Source organism: Branchiostoma floridae, chromosome 3 (assembly GCF_000003815.2).
Source record: "Branchiostoma floridae strain S238N-H82 chromosome 3, Bfl_VNyyK, whole genome shotgun sequence".
Classification (NCBI taxonomy): Eukaryota; Metazoa; Chordata; class Leptocardii; order Amphioxiformes; family Branchiostomatidae; genus Branchiostoma; species Branchiostoma floridae.
The window spans coordinates 28663604-28678806 of record NC_049981.1 but is presented as its reverse complement, the minus strand read 5'-3'; the positions used below and the strand labels follow the sequence as shown (position 1 = coordinate 28678806).

At 43.0% G+C, this 15203-nt stretch overlaps 1 protein-coding gene across 1 annotated transcript; it reads left to right on the top strand.

Annotated features, from left to right (window-relative positions):
- The first annotated feature begins 2194 nt into the window (after positions 1-2194).
- Positions 2195-12940, top strand: LOC118412355 (enteropeptidase-like). Its single transcript, XM_035815175.1, has 15 exons — positions 2195-2348; positions 2777-2899; positions 3729-3848; positions 4467-4635; positions 5476-5669; positions 6216-6437; positions 6699-6827; positions 7390-7591; positions 8330-8544; positions 9281-9391; positions 9941-10133; positions 10612-10699; positions 11359-11536; positions 12044-12189; positions 12703-12940. The coding sequence occupies exons 1-15, from the start codon at positions 2309-2311 to the stop codon at positions 12862-12864; spliced, it is 2292 nt and encodes a 763-aa protein (XP_035671068.1). The 5' UTR covers positions 2195-2308; the 3' UTR covers positions 12865-12940.
- The last annotated feature ends 2263 nt before the right edge of the window (positions 12941-15203 follow it).

The window sequence follows — 15203 nt, the reverse complement described above, 5'->3', positions numbered from 1 at the left end:
CCATTTGCTTTTCTTCTAACTCCTGTGTAAGAATGTGCCTTGATTCATCCCTTTTTTGTAGCATAAATATGATTACACCCTCGCTATGTTTTGTGTGTGTTGTTATAATAAAACAAGAAAATACCAAACTTTAGCCTCTCCAATTTCTTCAAAATACTAAATGAAAATGATGAGAAAACGGCCTGAAGTTGGGCAAAATTCGCATCCCAACTTGCCCCTCCCAACTTCTCAACCTAGAATTAAACTTAAAAAATGTACCTAGATTGCCGTTTGATATGAGTTGACATATTGTCGAAAATAACGATATGCTTGACAAATAATAACTATACATTACAAAACGCAAGGCAAAAATAGAGGGGTCCCTTTCGTATCGTGGGGCCACAAAACTATGCATGTAGTGTATATTGTTTAACAATTAGGCAACGTTCACATCAATGCACAACTTGTGCGCACGTTTACGTGCCACATGTTCCAACTCAAAACCTGATGAGTCAGAATCGGGTTCTTCCGTGCACAGTGAGAAAATAGCATCTATCAAATGTACAGGAATTCTATATCATATATATCAAATAGACGCCAGTGTATTTTAACCGTATATGGGATCATCCTTGGCACAGATAGCAAGTAAAACATGACACAGTTATTTTAAGAACGCGTGGCCTAGTTTCATGTGTGCTACGTGTATGAAAATGCCCAAAGCGACAATCCTACTATTGTCCAATGCCTTTTCCTTAAACGGAGACGAAATGACACCCTGAAATCATTGCAATACGATATAACAAATCTAAAGAGGCCATGATAACCCGAGTGCTATATACAAACGTTCGCTAGAGTAAGTTGCCAGATTGTGCAGGCTTTTCATGCATATTGTCAAAGGGAGAGAAAGAAAGAAATGGTATTTTGTGTTACCTTGCATCAGGCTACATATTTTACCAATCAATAAACGACTCTAACAATAACCTGGATCATCGCGATACAGACCTGTTTTGGAATGAAATGACATATTTCGTGGGAAAGAACCTACCAATAGACTAAGGGCCATGCAAATCTATCTGAGCTGTAGCTTTTTGACACACACTGGTGGTAACACGAAAAAAATAACGTCATTGAGACGCAAATAAAGGTTAAACATCCAGGTGATGGGATTCAAAATGTTACTCGAGCAGCTTCTGAGCAACTTTCAAAGCTTATCCTCTTCATCGAATAACTTTTGTACAATCTATAACGTCCGACTGAACCCCTACACTAGTTTAGGTAAACTCCACAGATCATGTGATAATTAATGACGACAATGGTATGAAATGGTATCAAATATTTGGCAATGAAGAAACATGAAGTGCGTCAATTGTCGCTTGAAGGACGTCATCAAAGATGTAATTGAAATGAGATGAACGATGTAACCATATCTTAAAAAATGAATGTAAGATAGAATAGTGAATGAATGTGAGCTAGAATCACAGAAAATGTTGATAAATAAAAAAGCATCAAATCAAATTCGCACAACAGCTTAAGTTGAGACTATAGTATTTGAATATACAATGAAATATATATATTTCATAGATACACATATATGTCGTGTGTTTTCTTCACACCAAGAGAGACAAGCTAAAATCTTAAGACCAAATACTCTTGAATCAGTACAACTTAGGAATGTTTGTGATGCTATGAAATTTTGGCTTCATAAACATGTTACGAACGTGTTTCAATGTTTTAACCACCTTATGAGTTGTTGAACTCTAATTGACTTCTGACGTCAATGAATTTATTATTATCTTCAAAACCTACAGAGTTTTAATTCGGGACAAGTCAATGTCCCGTGTTATTTTGTGAAGGACATGATGGAGTTTTAAAGTATTGTCTAAATTGCAAAAGACCTCATTCAAATTGTCTTCGAATTGGCGTGTGCATAAAAACCAAGACTTATCTTTTTCTCAATCTGAGAAAATAAAAGATAAGTCTGCAAATCAAAGGCAGGTAAAAAAAAGAACGGATTTAGGACACCTATTTAGTAGAGTAGTCTACCATGTACCTGGTAAAAACGAACACATGAACTTCAGAACCCCCATGTGTGTCCACTGTAGGAGAAGCAGGTGTGCCCATGGCCAGTAGTTATCTTCGCCAGGAGGATGTCTGATGTTTAAACAAATACTCTTTTGATGTTCGTTACGTTTATAGCAGTTGATCAAACATCACAGGTTTCCGTGCTGACGCACACAAACTGACCCTCCCACCAAGGTCCTTGCCTATATAACCCGATGTGCCGCCACCACCGGTCTTCACCTTTTCTGTAGTAGATAAAGACTACAACATGCTGTGGCTGCTTCTATTCTTTATAGCTGGCGCTAGTGGTGAGTGCTTTCTTAAACTCATTTTAGCCAGGATTGGTCTACGTTCGTAGCAATGAATAGAGCCTTCGCCTTTTACTCGGTGGTCGTAAATTCGATCCCGGTCTAGTCAGGATAAAGACTTTAAAACGGATACATGCTGCTTTCTGCTTGGCACTTAGGAAACGATATGATGATGGGCACTTGGGAAAGAGTGTGGTAGTTGACCACACGCCATTGCCATTGAACACCTTATGCTGTAGTGATTGCACAAAGTTGTGTGGTCCAAGAGCTATGTACCATCTGGTGTGGTCCAATAGCTATGTACCATCTGGTGCAGGAAGGATTATAACCATTGGCATTTTTCTACAATACTTATACCATGTAGAATTTTCTACACCAACTGTCTCCAAAGACATGCGGTAATTGTGTTTTTCATTTCCACATTGCAGCGCAATGTTCGACTGGAGAGTTCCAGTGTAACGACGGACAGTGCATCCCCGGTAGCTGGGAATGTGACGACTGGGGAGACTGTTCAGCGGGGGAGGATGAGGCGACTGCCAACTGTCCCGGTGGTGAGTGTCACTGATTCGCTATCTCTAGATCTATAGAGTACTGAGACGCAATGCGATATACGCTAGTGAAAGCTACATGTATACCTACGGCGGTATTTATCGTCAAGTTGTACTACTACAGTCAAACTAGATACACTTAGTTGTCTCTCATATGGCCTCCGTCGGTCAAATGTTAACCATAGTAAAACCCTAGTTCACTTCAGCCCTTCAGCATCGGCTATGGCTTTACAGTCCTGTACGAGAATGCCAGTCCATATGCCACATCTGTAGGCTGCCTTAGCTTCATTGCACAGTTATTTTCCGCATATCCGCTTTTCTTCTCCCTGCTTTATATCAATAGTCTGAATAGTGTGCATATCCATCTGGATTGGGCATTTGCAAGGTCCTCCCAGTGCTCCTTATGCAATATGTCTGCATTAAATTTTTAAACAAATACTAAAGAAGACCTACCGTTAACTTGAAAGTCCATCTGTATTGGTAGAAGTAATTATTGAAGTAGTTTAACTGTAATATCCAACACAAAAATAAATTGGACTCACCCAAATTTTCGACTGAACACCACCAGTCTTTGTCAAGGGATGAATCCACTGCTGTCGTGACGTCACAGTATGCAAATAGAACAGGCGACTCAGTAAGCAGTGGATCATAAGTTGCAGGAAGTCTATGGCGCCCATCGTCCGTTATGCACCTGGCTATCCAACTTGTACGGGTCATTTTCACTACACAGACATAGAGCGGAGATGTTTTTTTGAGATCAGTATTCTTCGCGCGGAAGACAACCCGCCTTGATATTCAGATTGTAACGTTACCTACACCCCATATTCTGCAGGTGCCTCCTGTGCTGCGGATGAGTTCACCTGTGGTCACGGCAACACCTGCATCCCTAACGACTGGATCTGTGACGGAGACAACGACTGTGGGGACATGAGCGACGAGCAGGAGTGCGGCGGTAATATGGGTCCCTGTCTACAAAGAAACAAAATACATACTGAAGATGTAGCTCATTTTCTTAGCACCTGTTTGAGCCAAATTGCGCCAAACTATTTCACATTGGCCAATTGGCGCCGATTTATCGCCGGAAATTGATGTAAGAAAATCGCAAATGGCACAATTGATTTATTTCATAATATCTGACCCATGTTGCGCCAAGTATGTGAGAGCTACCGCGATAAAACTGTATGTACCTATTCTTAAATGTTTGTATTCAAAGTGAGGCATGGAGGAACAAAGAATCACAGTGATGGCTTACTTTCCCACAAAACAAGTGCCAAAAATTATGTTAAGAACGATCTCCAAAAATACTATAACATGTAAGTATGAAGTAAAGGTATACATATCACTCAAACACTCTGAAAACTCGAAAGATAATCCTTGACTACAAACTAAAGCACAGTTCTATTAGTAGGTATAGGCACTAGCCTGACTAAAATCGCGCTACTAGCGGCCGGGCTTACAGTTGCCACCACCTAGTTATTAACCCTAGCCAGCGAGAGATTGTGTAAACACAGGCTAGTGTATGCCCTATTCGGACCAGGATTGTAAGAGGACTGTGGTGTGCGTTCTTTAGGCGTCGTCCTGACCGACTGCGGTGGCATCTACACGGAGGACACCGGCGTGGTCGAGCTCCTGAACTACGGCAACAACCAGGACTGCACCTGGACCATCACCGTCACGGAGGGCAAGTTCGTCCACTTGGAGTTCACCCAGTTCGACATCGAAGAGGACAGCACCTGCGAGTGAGTTTTCATTCCTACATGTTATCTCCCTCAAAACGCCGCTTCATTTCTGCTGTGATAGAATCAGAATGTTGTTATGGTCCTTTAGTATTTTATTGAAAAATACAAAACAAAACCTTCCGAAGGATGCAAGCCTCCGTGATTCGATTTTGGGTTTGTTCTGTGGGATATAGTGTTAGATGAAACGAACAGCTTGCTCTATGACTGCAAAGGAGCTTTTGCCAAAATCTACCTAGAAGAATAACAGAACAAAGGAACGACGGATTTCCAAGATTTTTGGTATGTAGGTGGCTAAGACAGAGAGGTACATGATAAAGTACAAATTATGCAAATTGGGACTTTATCTGCATATCTGATGAGGATAATCTATATCTCCAGTGTTTTTCATTTAAAGGCTCAAATACATGCACATGTGTACCATGTGTAGTTTGTGGCAGGTGGATGATAAGCAGATACCAATTATGCATATAACTCCTCAATTTGCATAATTAATGTTGTGCCATAATTCTTCTAAGTGGTAAATGGTTTGACTATCGACATTGTGACGGTTGTAAGATGTTCAAAGGTGCACATTAGCATAGATTATGTAACTGTGGCATTCATTTGCAGAATCAGACTATTTCATGGAGGTTTGTGGTCTCCGAACTCTTTTTACCTTAGCAATTTAATCCTTCTGCAATCCGCACTGTAGACACAAATTGGATGTCCCGTTTGGGCATTTCTGACGCCGCCAATCATAGTGATTGGCAGTGCCGAAAGCACGGAGGTTGCCATTCCTGGGTCAATATATCCGGTCAATACGAGTATATCAGACTAACCAACTTTCAATCCGACAAACAGCTACGACTATGTGACGATTTACGACGGCCCCGATGCGACCGCTCTGCGGTTGTTCACGGGCTGTGGCGCGGCCATCCCCGGCGCCATCACCGCCTCCTCCAACACCATGACCGTCCGCTTTGTTTCCGACTCGTCGGTGACTGAGACCGGCTTCTCCGCCACCTACACTGCCGTGGATGAAAGACCCGCTCAAAGTAAGTACTTCTACATCACCGAGCTCAAACCTGGATTCAGTAACCACTCAAGGGACTGAAAAAGAAGGTTGCTGAGAACAGGTGGTTGCACAGAATAGGAATGAGAATTACTATGTTAAATTGGACGCAGACTCTGAATTGGACGGTTTCAATGTGGCTGGAGGTGGTTGCCTGCGCCAGGAGGTTAGTTGGGTGGCCGGGTTTAATTCACGCTTGTACCCCCGTGTCTAATGCTACTCTGCCCCTTCATTATCAATAACAATTCCAGTCGCTGTCTTGCCATATTGTATTTAGATATAATTTTCTCTACACCTATTGATGGACTGAAGTTAACCCTTCATTCGCAAGATAGCAATAGCTTGAGAAACTGGATAAATGTTGCGCTGTCACTGACGAAAGGTATACGTAGAGGATGTTACCTGACGAAACTTAGTGGATTCTACCTGATCGGTTAAACGTTTACAAAATGTTCCTATTGCTGGGCTGACTGTTACTAGTATCTTTCGTATCTTATCATCTAAATGTCTAACCTTCATGCTCCTGCAGGTTCTGGCTGCGGAGGCCCAGGGGAGCTGAAGGGCCCATCCGGTACGTTTACATCCATGAACTTCCCGTCCAACTATGACAACAACGCCCGGTGCATCTGGGACATCACTGTCTCAGACGGCATGGCCATTCAGCTGACCTTTGAGTCCTTCGACCTCGAGGATGATTTGCCCACTTGCGACTTTGACATTTTGCAGATCCAAGAGAATGGACAAGTTCTGGGTACGTATGCTTGTTGAAACATGGCGTCGGACAGAAACGCAATTTAAGAATCTAGTTTCTCGACCATGTCTTATACCATTTTGTGAGTCTTTCGTATTCCACTGTCTTCTCAAAAATAAGTCACAATGAACCAATTTTTATTTAGGACATTAGCATATTTAAATGTAGAGTGGCCACATGTCTATACTCGTTCTGGCCATCTTGTTATATGCAATTATCCCTCGGACAAGAAGTTCCAATGAACTTATATTCACATTTCAGCTTCCAGCTGTGGGTCGGTCGGTCCCAACGTCATCAGCAACACCAACCATATCACTGTCGTCTTCACCGCCGACTCTTCCGTCACGCGTCCCGGCTTTTCGGCAACGTATCAAGAAGTCGCTCAGGGTGGTAAGTTAAGACCACTTTGTTATTTGGCGCAGCATTTTTAAGACTTGTAAAAGACGCCTACACTTCAATTAATTCGTGTCTGTGACATCTGTTTGAAGCAGGACTCCAGATTATAGCTAGGGCTAAGATGGACATGGGGTCTATGTGTCCCGAGTAACCTACTTTTCCATGTAATTTATGCGGGTTTCTAAATGGAATGCGCGCTGATTTGCGCCCACTTTGAAAATTTGGCGCAATTCGGCACAGTGAGATAACCATTTAAGTGGTGTCCAAAGACGCGGCGTCTGCAGTGGAAATGTCAGTCTTCGTCGATTATCATTGCCAGTTGCTCAGCGTCCCAATGATAGTGTGTGTGTGAGGGGGGTAGGGGTGGTGGTTGATAAGCTCCCTGCCTATCGAGGAAGCGTTCTCATCAACTTGATGGCCGGCGTCACACAGCTAATAGCTTGCCCGAAGATTTTGTGAGCTGAAAGGGACATTTTCGCCCACTGTCTTCTCGCTCAGTCCTCTTGCAGGTCACCGACCCCGGCCCGATGCTAATGCCTGACTGCTCTTTTCTCAGCTACTCTGCCCCCAGACCTGACAACAACAACACAAGCAACAACCCCGGGTACCGGAGGTCTCGGACCCTCGTGCGCAAACCCCGAGATCCTGCCCGGAGACTCCGGCTCCTTCACTTCCCCCGGGTACCCCGGACACTACGGCAACAACGCCGAGTGCTCCTACAAGATTTCCGTTACCCCAGGAAAGATCGTGGTCATCCGGTAAGGCCCCCGTTACAGTAGACGTTGATCGCGTGGCGCCCTCACTGCGACCTAAAACGGGATTTGTTTAACTTTCGATTTCGAACTGGGTACATCATACAGCATGTAAAACGTGTGACTGAAAAGACAACAAAACACATAATGCGTAAACGGATTCGTTTTTACGATACAGTTCATTGAACGATCTGTCAAATTTTAGGTCCCAGGTAGCGCGTAGCGAGAGCGCCGTACCAGTGAAAAGGGGATAAAAGAGCTAGACGCTTATAATGTAACCTAAGGTTATTTTGAATAAAGAGAGGTACTAGATAGATTTATAGACGCAAGATCAGCAGACGTAACAACAAAATTGTTCGTACTCCTTGAGAAGTTGTTGTTTTTCTAAAAAAAAATGAAATGTACTGATAGAGGTGGAATTGGGATGTGCAGTCAAATTTCTGTTTGTCTCAACTTGTCAGAAAAAAAAAACCGTTAAGACTCCAGACAAATTATTCCAACATTCATTTCTATAACAGTTACATGCTCTTATACAATTTTTTTCTTTATTCTTTTTGTCATTGTCACCAAAAAGGAATATGTTGGGCTCCAACTCTTCGTGATCTTTTATATCATACTCTTGAATGGACAAATAATTGTTATTGTTTTGCTGAGAAGTATATTTCTTAGTGTGTCAAGGCTTAAGTTTTGTCGAAGATGTTAGAGTATTTGCCTTAGTTTTATTCAAGACGCCATCTTTTCCAGATTTGAAACCTTTGACGTTGAGAGCCCCTGCGAGTACGATTCCCTGACCATCCACGACGGCCCCGATAGCTCTGCCCCCGTGGCGGCAACCCTCTGCGGAACGTACGGCCGGGAAGTCTCCACCACGGGAAGCCAAGCTTTCATGGTATTCAAGACAGACAGCTCCGTCACAGAACAAGGCTTCAGCGGTACCTACACAGCCGAGGATCCACCACGTAAGTATCATCCTTTCTTTCGTATGATTGGTTGTTTGCACTCACGCACCTCTGACGTAATCTCCAAGCAGATTCCTCCGGTGGCATAAAACAGTAACCGCGGTGGCAAATTTTACCCCTCTGCCGGCTGAAGTCCTTCCCCAGCTTATGTTACTGTTTTATGCCACCGGAGGAATCTGCTTGGAGATAACCTCTGACGTAAATTTAACATTGTCCGCCATATTGAAAGGTTGAACCTGGAAGTTGAAAAGTGCGTCTGAACAATTCTACAGTAACTATAACCTTCTTGGTCTGAACTTGAACATGAAATTGTAGTCACGGAAGTATGATGTCATGCAAATGCAAATTTGTAGGTCAGCTGCAGAGTTGACCTATCAGCATTTATATTGCGGCTGTGATGTCACACGTAAACAGAGTAATTACCGCTCTAAATAGCAATTTAGTGGGCAAGACGGCTACTTTTCTCAGTGATGTAGTAATTGTCATTTTGGGTCTTACTTTGAAACTGAAAATGTAAATTTTCAAAGATAAGACAAAATTAGCATTATAACATTCTTAGCATTGCAAATGATATAGAGGGACTTGCATTTTACGTTAATTTATCGGCAAATTTAAGTACATTGCACTGACTGATTTTCAAAACTGAACTATAGGGGCGGACACGAGTACATAAATCTTAACGGGATAACCTGCATTTTGTTTTGGGATGCACTCACAGTTGTTGAACTTTCCCCAGCCACCTGTGCGCCCGATCAGTTCACCTGTTGGAACGGCAACTGCATCGGCGCCATCTTCGAGTGTGACGCAAAGGATGACTGTGGAGACGCCAGTGATGAGTTTTTGTGCCGTGAGTTTTCCACTGACTCGTTTCATGATAACGTTAAGGTCAAAATCAAACCGTACAATGACGCATGGTCATGGTTCTAAAACCGTTTCAGAGACAGGACAAATGAGCATGGTGCTGGGTCTGATTAGCCTGGGTACCGTCCGATGTCTACCGGGTTTCCTTACGCTCGCTGCCCTAAAAAGCGAGTGCAAAGCGCCCCGGTAGAAATCGGATGGTACCCAAGCCAGGGTCTGATACAATTAGAAAAAAAGAATGCAAGAAGAGATCAGCGAGAGAAAAAAAATCTCCCAAGTTCATAATGACAAAAAGGACGAACGTTTCAGCTAGAAAAATGTACAGACAGATTCATATTCCATATCTTTGCAAGAAGGGTTACGAGTAAGTTAGCCACTGTGTAATAACATTCGTCATCAAAACAACAAAGTCAGGTCATGTCAGAAGACTTAGCGCATTCAAAATGGGGATTGTGACGCTTGTAGTCCATAGCAAACTCTTTTCAATCTTAGTTTTTCTCCTTAATTCTTTCTCCCTCTCGCTATGTGAACACAGCCGGCTCCGACACATCTTGCGGCAACGGCGCCGTCCAGCCCGTCTTCCCCAACGGCCGTGTTGTGGGAGGCGAGGGAGCCGAGCAGGGCAGCTGGCCCTGGCAGGCGTCTCTCATGACCTCCTACCACTTCTGTGGCGGGTCCCTCATCCACCCTCAGTGGATCCTGACAGCCGCTCACTGCTTCGCTGACGAGTAAGTTCTATATACGTGCTATACCCTTTATGTTAATGTATCCATACCTATAGATATCCATATATGTGTGTTTAGTTGTACTGTAAGTAGTGTTATACATGTAGACCTTACGAAAGTCGCTGTACTTTTGTCGTGTCAATAAAGATTGTTCATATATATTGTATGCTTTTTAAAAGTATCATACACAAAATCTAGTTCTAAGGCAACACGATTTCTATTTTTTTTAATGAAATTCTGTGGAGACCCAAAATCAGATGAAACAAATTAAGACCATTCTGAACAACAAGATGCTCAACCTTTAAAGTGTACACGCAAAGAGGGCAAACCAATGTAAAACAACTACAACATACTGAACAGTAACAACGTTTACCGTGAAACAACACATGAGAGTTGGAAGAAAGGAATAAACAACAAGTGGACGTTTTGGGCGCAAACGTTTTGGCGTAGATTTCTTACAAAGACTGTTATCCTCCCACAGCCCAAATCCAAGCAGATACAACGTCGTTCTTGGCAAGCATCTCTCTGACGGAAGTGAACCAACTCAGGAAACCTTCGGCCTGACAAGGGTACGTTTGGGACCGTCTCACATTCGTACATTACACCACCTTTAAAACATCAAACTGAAGAGATTTGAACGGGGTTCATTCAATGCAAGTGGATGGAAGATAGAAATCATTATACTAGGAGATAGCAGTGAACACTGGTTCTAATGATTGTATACAGGAGTGATGATAAGTCATCGAGAGTGCCCAATAGTATACAGTCCGGGGAACGAAGCTGTTGATGTATCTTTAAAGAATTTTGAGACCAGTAATTGAGCAGTACTTTTTAACGATGTAAGCAGCTAGAGGAAAACCTAGAGTTAAGCTGAATTGCTCACAATGGAGGTAGCGGCCGGTGTATTGGAGATTAATGGCGTTCCTCACGCCCGCACAAACACTAAGAAACAGTCAGAACATCTCAGTGCCATTTGCCAGAACGAGAAGACTGAAGCAGTCTTTCGTGCACTGTGCCGTCAGACTGTATAACAATTCTGCATAGCACATAGCGTGTTTTTGTTTAACGTTTCGACTATGACCGTTTAGCAAAATTATTGTACATATTGTACCCAATTCAGGGAGGCTTGTATAGCTCCCCCTGCCTATGTACTTTTGAGGAATGACAAATAAATAAATAAATAAATTGACTAAGACATTAATAAAAAATTCTTATTCTTCATTAAAAGGTCATCGTGCACGAAGAATACAACGATAACCTGATCAACAAGGATCTGACCCTGCTGAAGCTTGACCGTCCCGCCACCCTGGGCCAGTACATCCATATCGCCTGTCTGCCCGAGCACGCCAATGACGATCCTCCTGCTGGTACCACATGTGTCACCACCGGATGGGGAGACACCCAGGGTGAGACTTGAACTTGTCCGTGTGCTTGTTCTTAGCTGGTGAGATTATGCGTTTGTTTCTTCGGACAGAGAGCAACCCAACAAAGCCCTGTGTAGGCTAACGTCACATTTCCAAAGCGGACCTGTCCGGCAATTTTTGGGAACGAAGAGTACGATAAAAGGCGCCAAACTACAAAAGACGTAAAGTGAATAGTCGTGCGTGGGCATTATTTGTGCTTATTTTTACGTACGCATTTCTATTTTCCACAAGCAGCCCGGCCGCGCCCCAATTTGAAAATTTGACGTTAGCCTTAAAGGGTTCATGAGGAAAACACAAAATAATAAATGGTGATTTATGAACATCACAACCCCAGACTACAACTGTTCTGGATTAACAAAACCCCTAAAGTAGTTTTAAAGTATTCATGGCGTTAAAGATAGTGCATCCGATCTTATGATGGGGGTCCAAGGACAAGATGCAGCACTTTCCCGCCTTGTTATTCTGAAGATGCGTTTTTTCTCTACCCAGGTACTGGCGACGATCACCAACTGAAGCAGGCCCGCGTTCCTCTGGTCAGTAACGACGACTGTAACGCCGCCAATTCCTACGACGGAGAGATCACCGAGTTCATGATGTGCGCTGGCTTCCAGGAGGGAGGGCACGATGCTTGCCAGGTGGGTATCCATTCTCAAGAGACATGTCAGATATCAAGCCTTTGTACTCAGGTGTCGACCTGTTTAGTGATTTGAGTTATTTCTGCCCGTGAAAATGATATTCATTTGTGAATCGGGTCTTTTATGACACACTTAAGTACTATCTCATGGATCCATCATAGACTACATTCAGTTGACATTTGCTATTGTAATTAAAAGGTATAAAAGAATTGGATTTATCAAAAGAAGAGGGGGAACGAAAGGCCCTTAATCGTTACCTCTCCAAACTTCTTCTGATGTCTCGCTTTCTGACAGCCGTACCCTCCCCCTCTCTGTTTCGTCGCTAATGCAAACGACGCACTTAATTTGAAAACATGTTGTTGTCCTCCGTGTGCCCTATTTTTTAGAGACAGTTGTCAGAAAGCTGGTCAGTCAGAAGAAGTAACAATACTATAACTCCAAAGATATTATCATTTTTGCGTGAGTCGTGCCTTTCAAGACCACAGTTCACACATCTGTGGCATTCTGTTCCAGGGTGACTCCGGTGGCCCGCTGGTCTGCCCCCGCCAGGGCAAGTGGTACCTGAACGGTGTGGTGAGCTGGGGCTACGGCTGTGCCCAGCCTAACTACCCCGGCGTGTACGCCCGTGTCACCTCTATGTTGGACTGGGTTCTCGACAAGATGGCTAACAACTAGAGCAGCTATATTAAGAGCAGCCACATAAGCACTCCACAATACTCGAGCGCGAAATAAAGTGCTTCTTGAAATCACGCTCCTCAAATCGTTTTATTTCTAGCATCTAGAAGCCACTATATATCTATTATTTCACTTCAACACTTAAAACGAAATGTGAATGGTAATGATGTTTTGCAAAAGAGTATTGCGCTCGCAACGGCAGGGTAGTTCATTTCGTTCAAAATGCAATGCAAAACATGCACAAAACATACATCTTTAAACGCCAAATAAAAATGTCATTCTGTGACGTTCAATTTTGAAAATGAAGGGCAGGTCCCTTTTGTAACATATCAAAACATATGCCGGTTTTGTAGAATATCAAGCCGGCACAATAAAACTGTCAGTGTTGGAAACAAATGTAGCGTCTCTCACTTTTGTCTCGTGGATCTGGCTTAGAATTTTGCATCTGGGGCAATAATGATTTTTGCAGCATGCTAGTATTAATGTGGTGCGTAAATGCATTTTCACGGGGGACCTTCCCTTGGGAATGCTTTGCTACCACAAAATGGGCTGGGAGGGGTTTAATTCTTTTATATGAGAAAAAAATACATCTCACACTAAAACCACAAAATCAATTTTTCATATTTCGTGTTACTGTTGGTCACAAGCTCCAATATTTTGCATTGGGAGAATGTATTATATTATCGTTTCATTTTAGACTTTTTGTAACTAAAAAAATGTATGAAATGAAAAGGGCACTTAATGGCACTTCTCCAGCCTTCTCCATGTGTCCCGTTTTGTTACAGCCGTGCCTCACCCTCGGTGTCCAGTCGCTGATTCAAATGACGTATTTATTTTAAAAAAAATAGCCGTTGCCCTCTGTGTGCCCTCCCTCATCCTCCACTATGAGAGTACAATACTTTCAAGATGATGATGATGTCATTTCTTCGATGTGTACATCAATGTGAGCATAGTAGGAATAAAATAACTACATATACGTACTCTCTGTGGGGAAATTTCAAGACACAGAAAGGTGTAGTAGTCGTTCTCATTCTCACTGGCTTTGATATCCCTCAAAGTAAGTGCCCTCTCGGGCGTGTATCTATTTCTATGTTGTTTAACCAGTATGACCTATTTCATTGCTCCAGAAGAGTCATGAATAAGGATCAGACTTGTGTTTTTTAATTGCTCATGAGAACTAGCCTCCATAGCAGGCTCTCTATGGCCTTTTTTTGGCACTTTTGCTGGCCGTTTCTTTTTGTACTGGGTCGCTGATAGCTGCCCTTTTCTGACAGCCGGCCATTTTAGAATTCTGGAGGCCATAGAGAGCCTGCTATGGAGGCTAATGAGAACTAGGTATTGCATAATGCACCTCGACATGAACTTTATGAACTTAATCGTGTAATGGACACGTCACCTCACCTAGTCCCATCCTCAGTTTTGAGGGGGTCGTCCCAGAACAATGGCGACAGGCAAATATCATACCACTACCTAAAACGCGCCCGCCGTCGATCAGCGAACTTAGACCTGACACCTACCCTAGCAAAAGTAGCGGAAACTTTCATCTCGAAACATCTGTACTCTGACATCAAGCACAGCATTGACCCAAACCAGTTTGGCTGCATGCCAGGTCGTTCTACGACTCACTGTCTCGTTGATTTAATTGACCAACTGGCTAGAACAGCAGACAAGAGGGAAACAATAACAACGCTGATAACTACGGATTTTGCCAAAGCGTTCGACCGTGTGGACCACAGCATAGCCGTTTCGAGCGTACTTGAAGCAGGTCTACGAAGCTCGCTCGCCAAATGGGTATGTTCCTTTCTCTCCACTAGAAAGCAGAGAGTGATGTACAAGGGAACGTATTCAGATTGGAGGGAGACGACCTGTGGCCTACCACAAGGAATGGCCTACCACAAGGAATGGACTTCAGACCATGTCCGACCGTCTTTCCCAACTCTTTGAAATATCTTTTCCTAGCTAAGGGGTATATTCACAAGAATTTGTTGTTTGTGTGTGGTCTTTAGCAACAACTAAGTGTTTTTATTTGTCTATGTACTGTGTGTATGTCATGCGTACTGTACATGTTGTCTAGTCGTTGTAAGAATTTACTCTGAGTCACATTGTAAGATCAACGGCATTCAGAGGTGCTTCTGCTAAGAATTAATGTCTGTAAGGTTGATTTTAATGAATAAAGAGAAGAAGAACTAATTCATCATACTTATGGAGACATTTCTGTAGCGTATTACGTAATTTGATTGGTTGAATGCATGATCCATTATGCAAATCCCTTCCGTTTCCAAAGAGGTGTTGTGAATAACAGGTGAGATCCTTCCCAGCACTGGTTACTCATTAGTGTA

Bases quoted from the DNA above. Each gene is read 5' to 3' on its own strand.
- LOC118412355 (XM_035815175.1), top strand. From the start codon at position 2,309: ATGCTGTGGCTGCTTCTATTCTTTATAGCTGGCGCTAGTG. The intron at 3,849-4,466 runs GTAATATGGGTC...TGCGTTCTTTAG, and splicing joins CGACGAGCAGGAGTGCGGCG to GCGTCGTCCTGACCGACTGC. The intron at 8,545-9,280 runs GTAAGTATCATC...AACTTTCCCCAG, and splicing joins CACAGCCGAGGATCCACCAC to CCACCTGTGCGCCCGATCAG.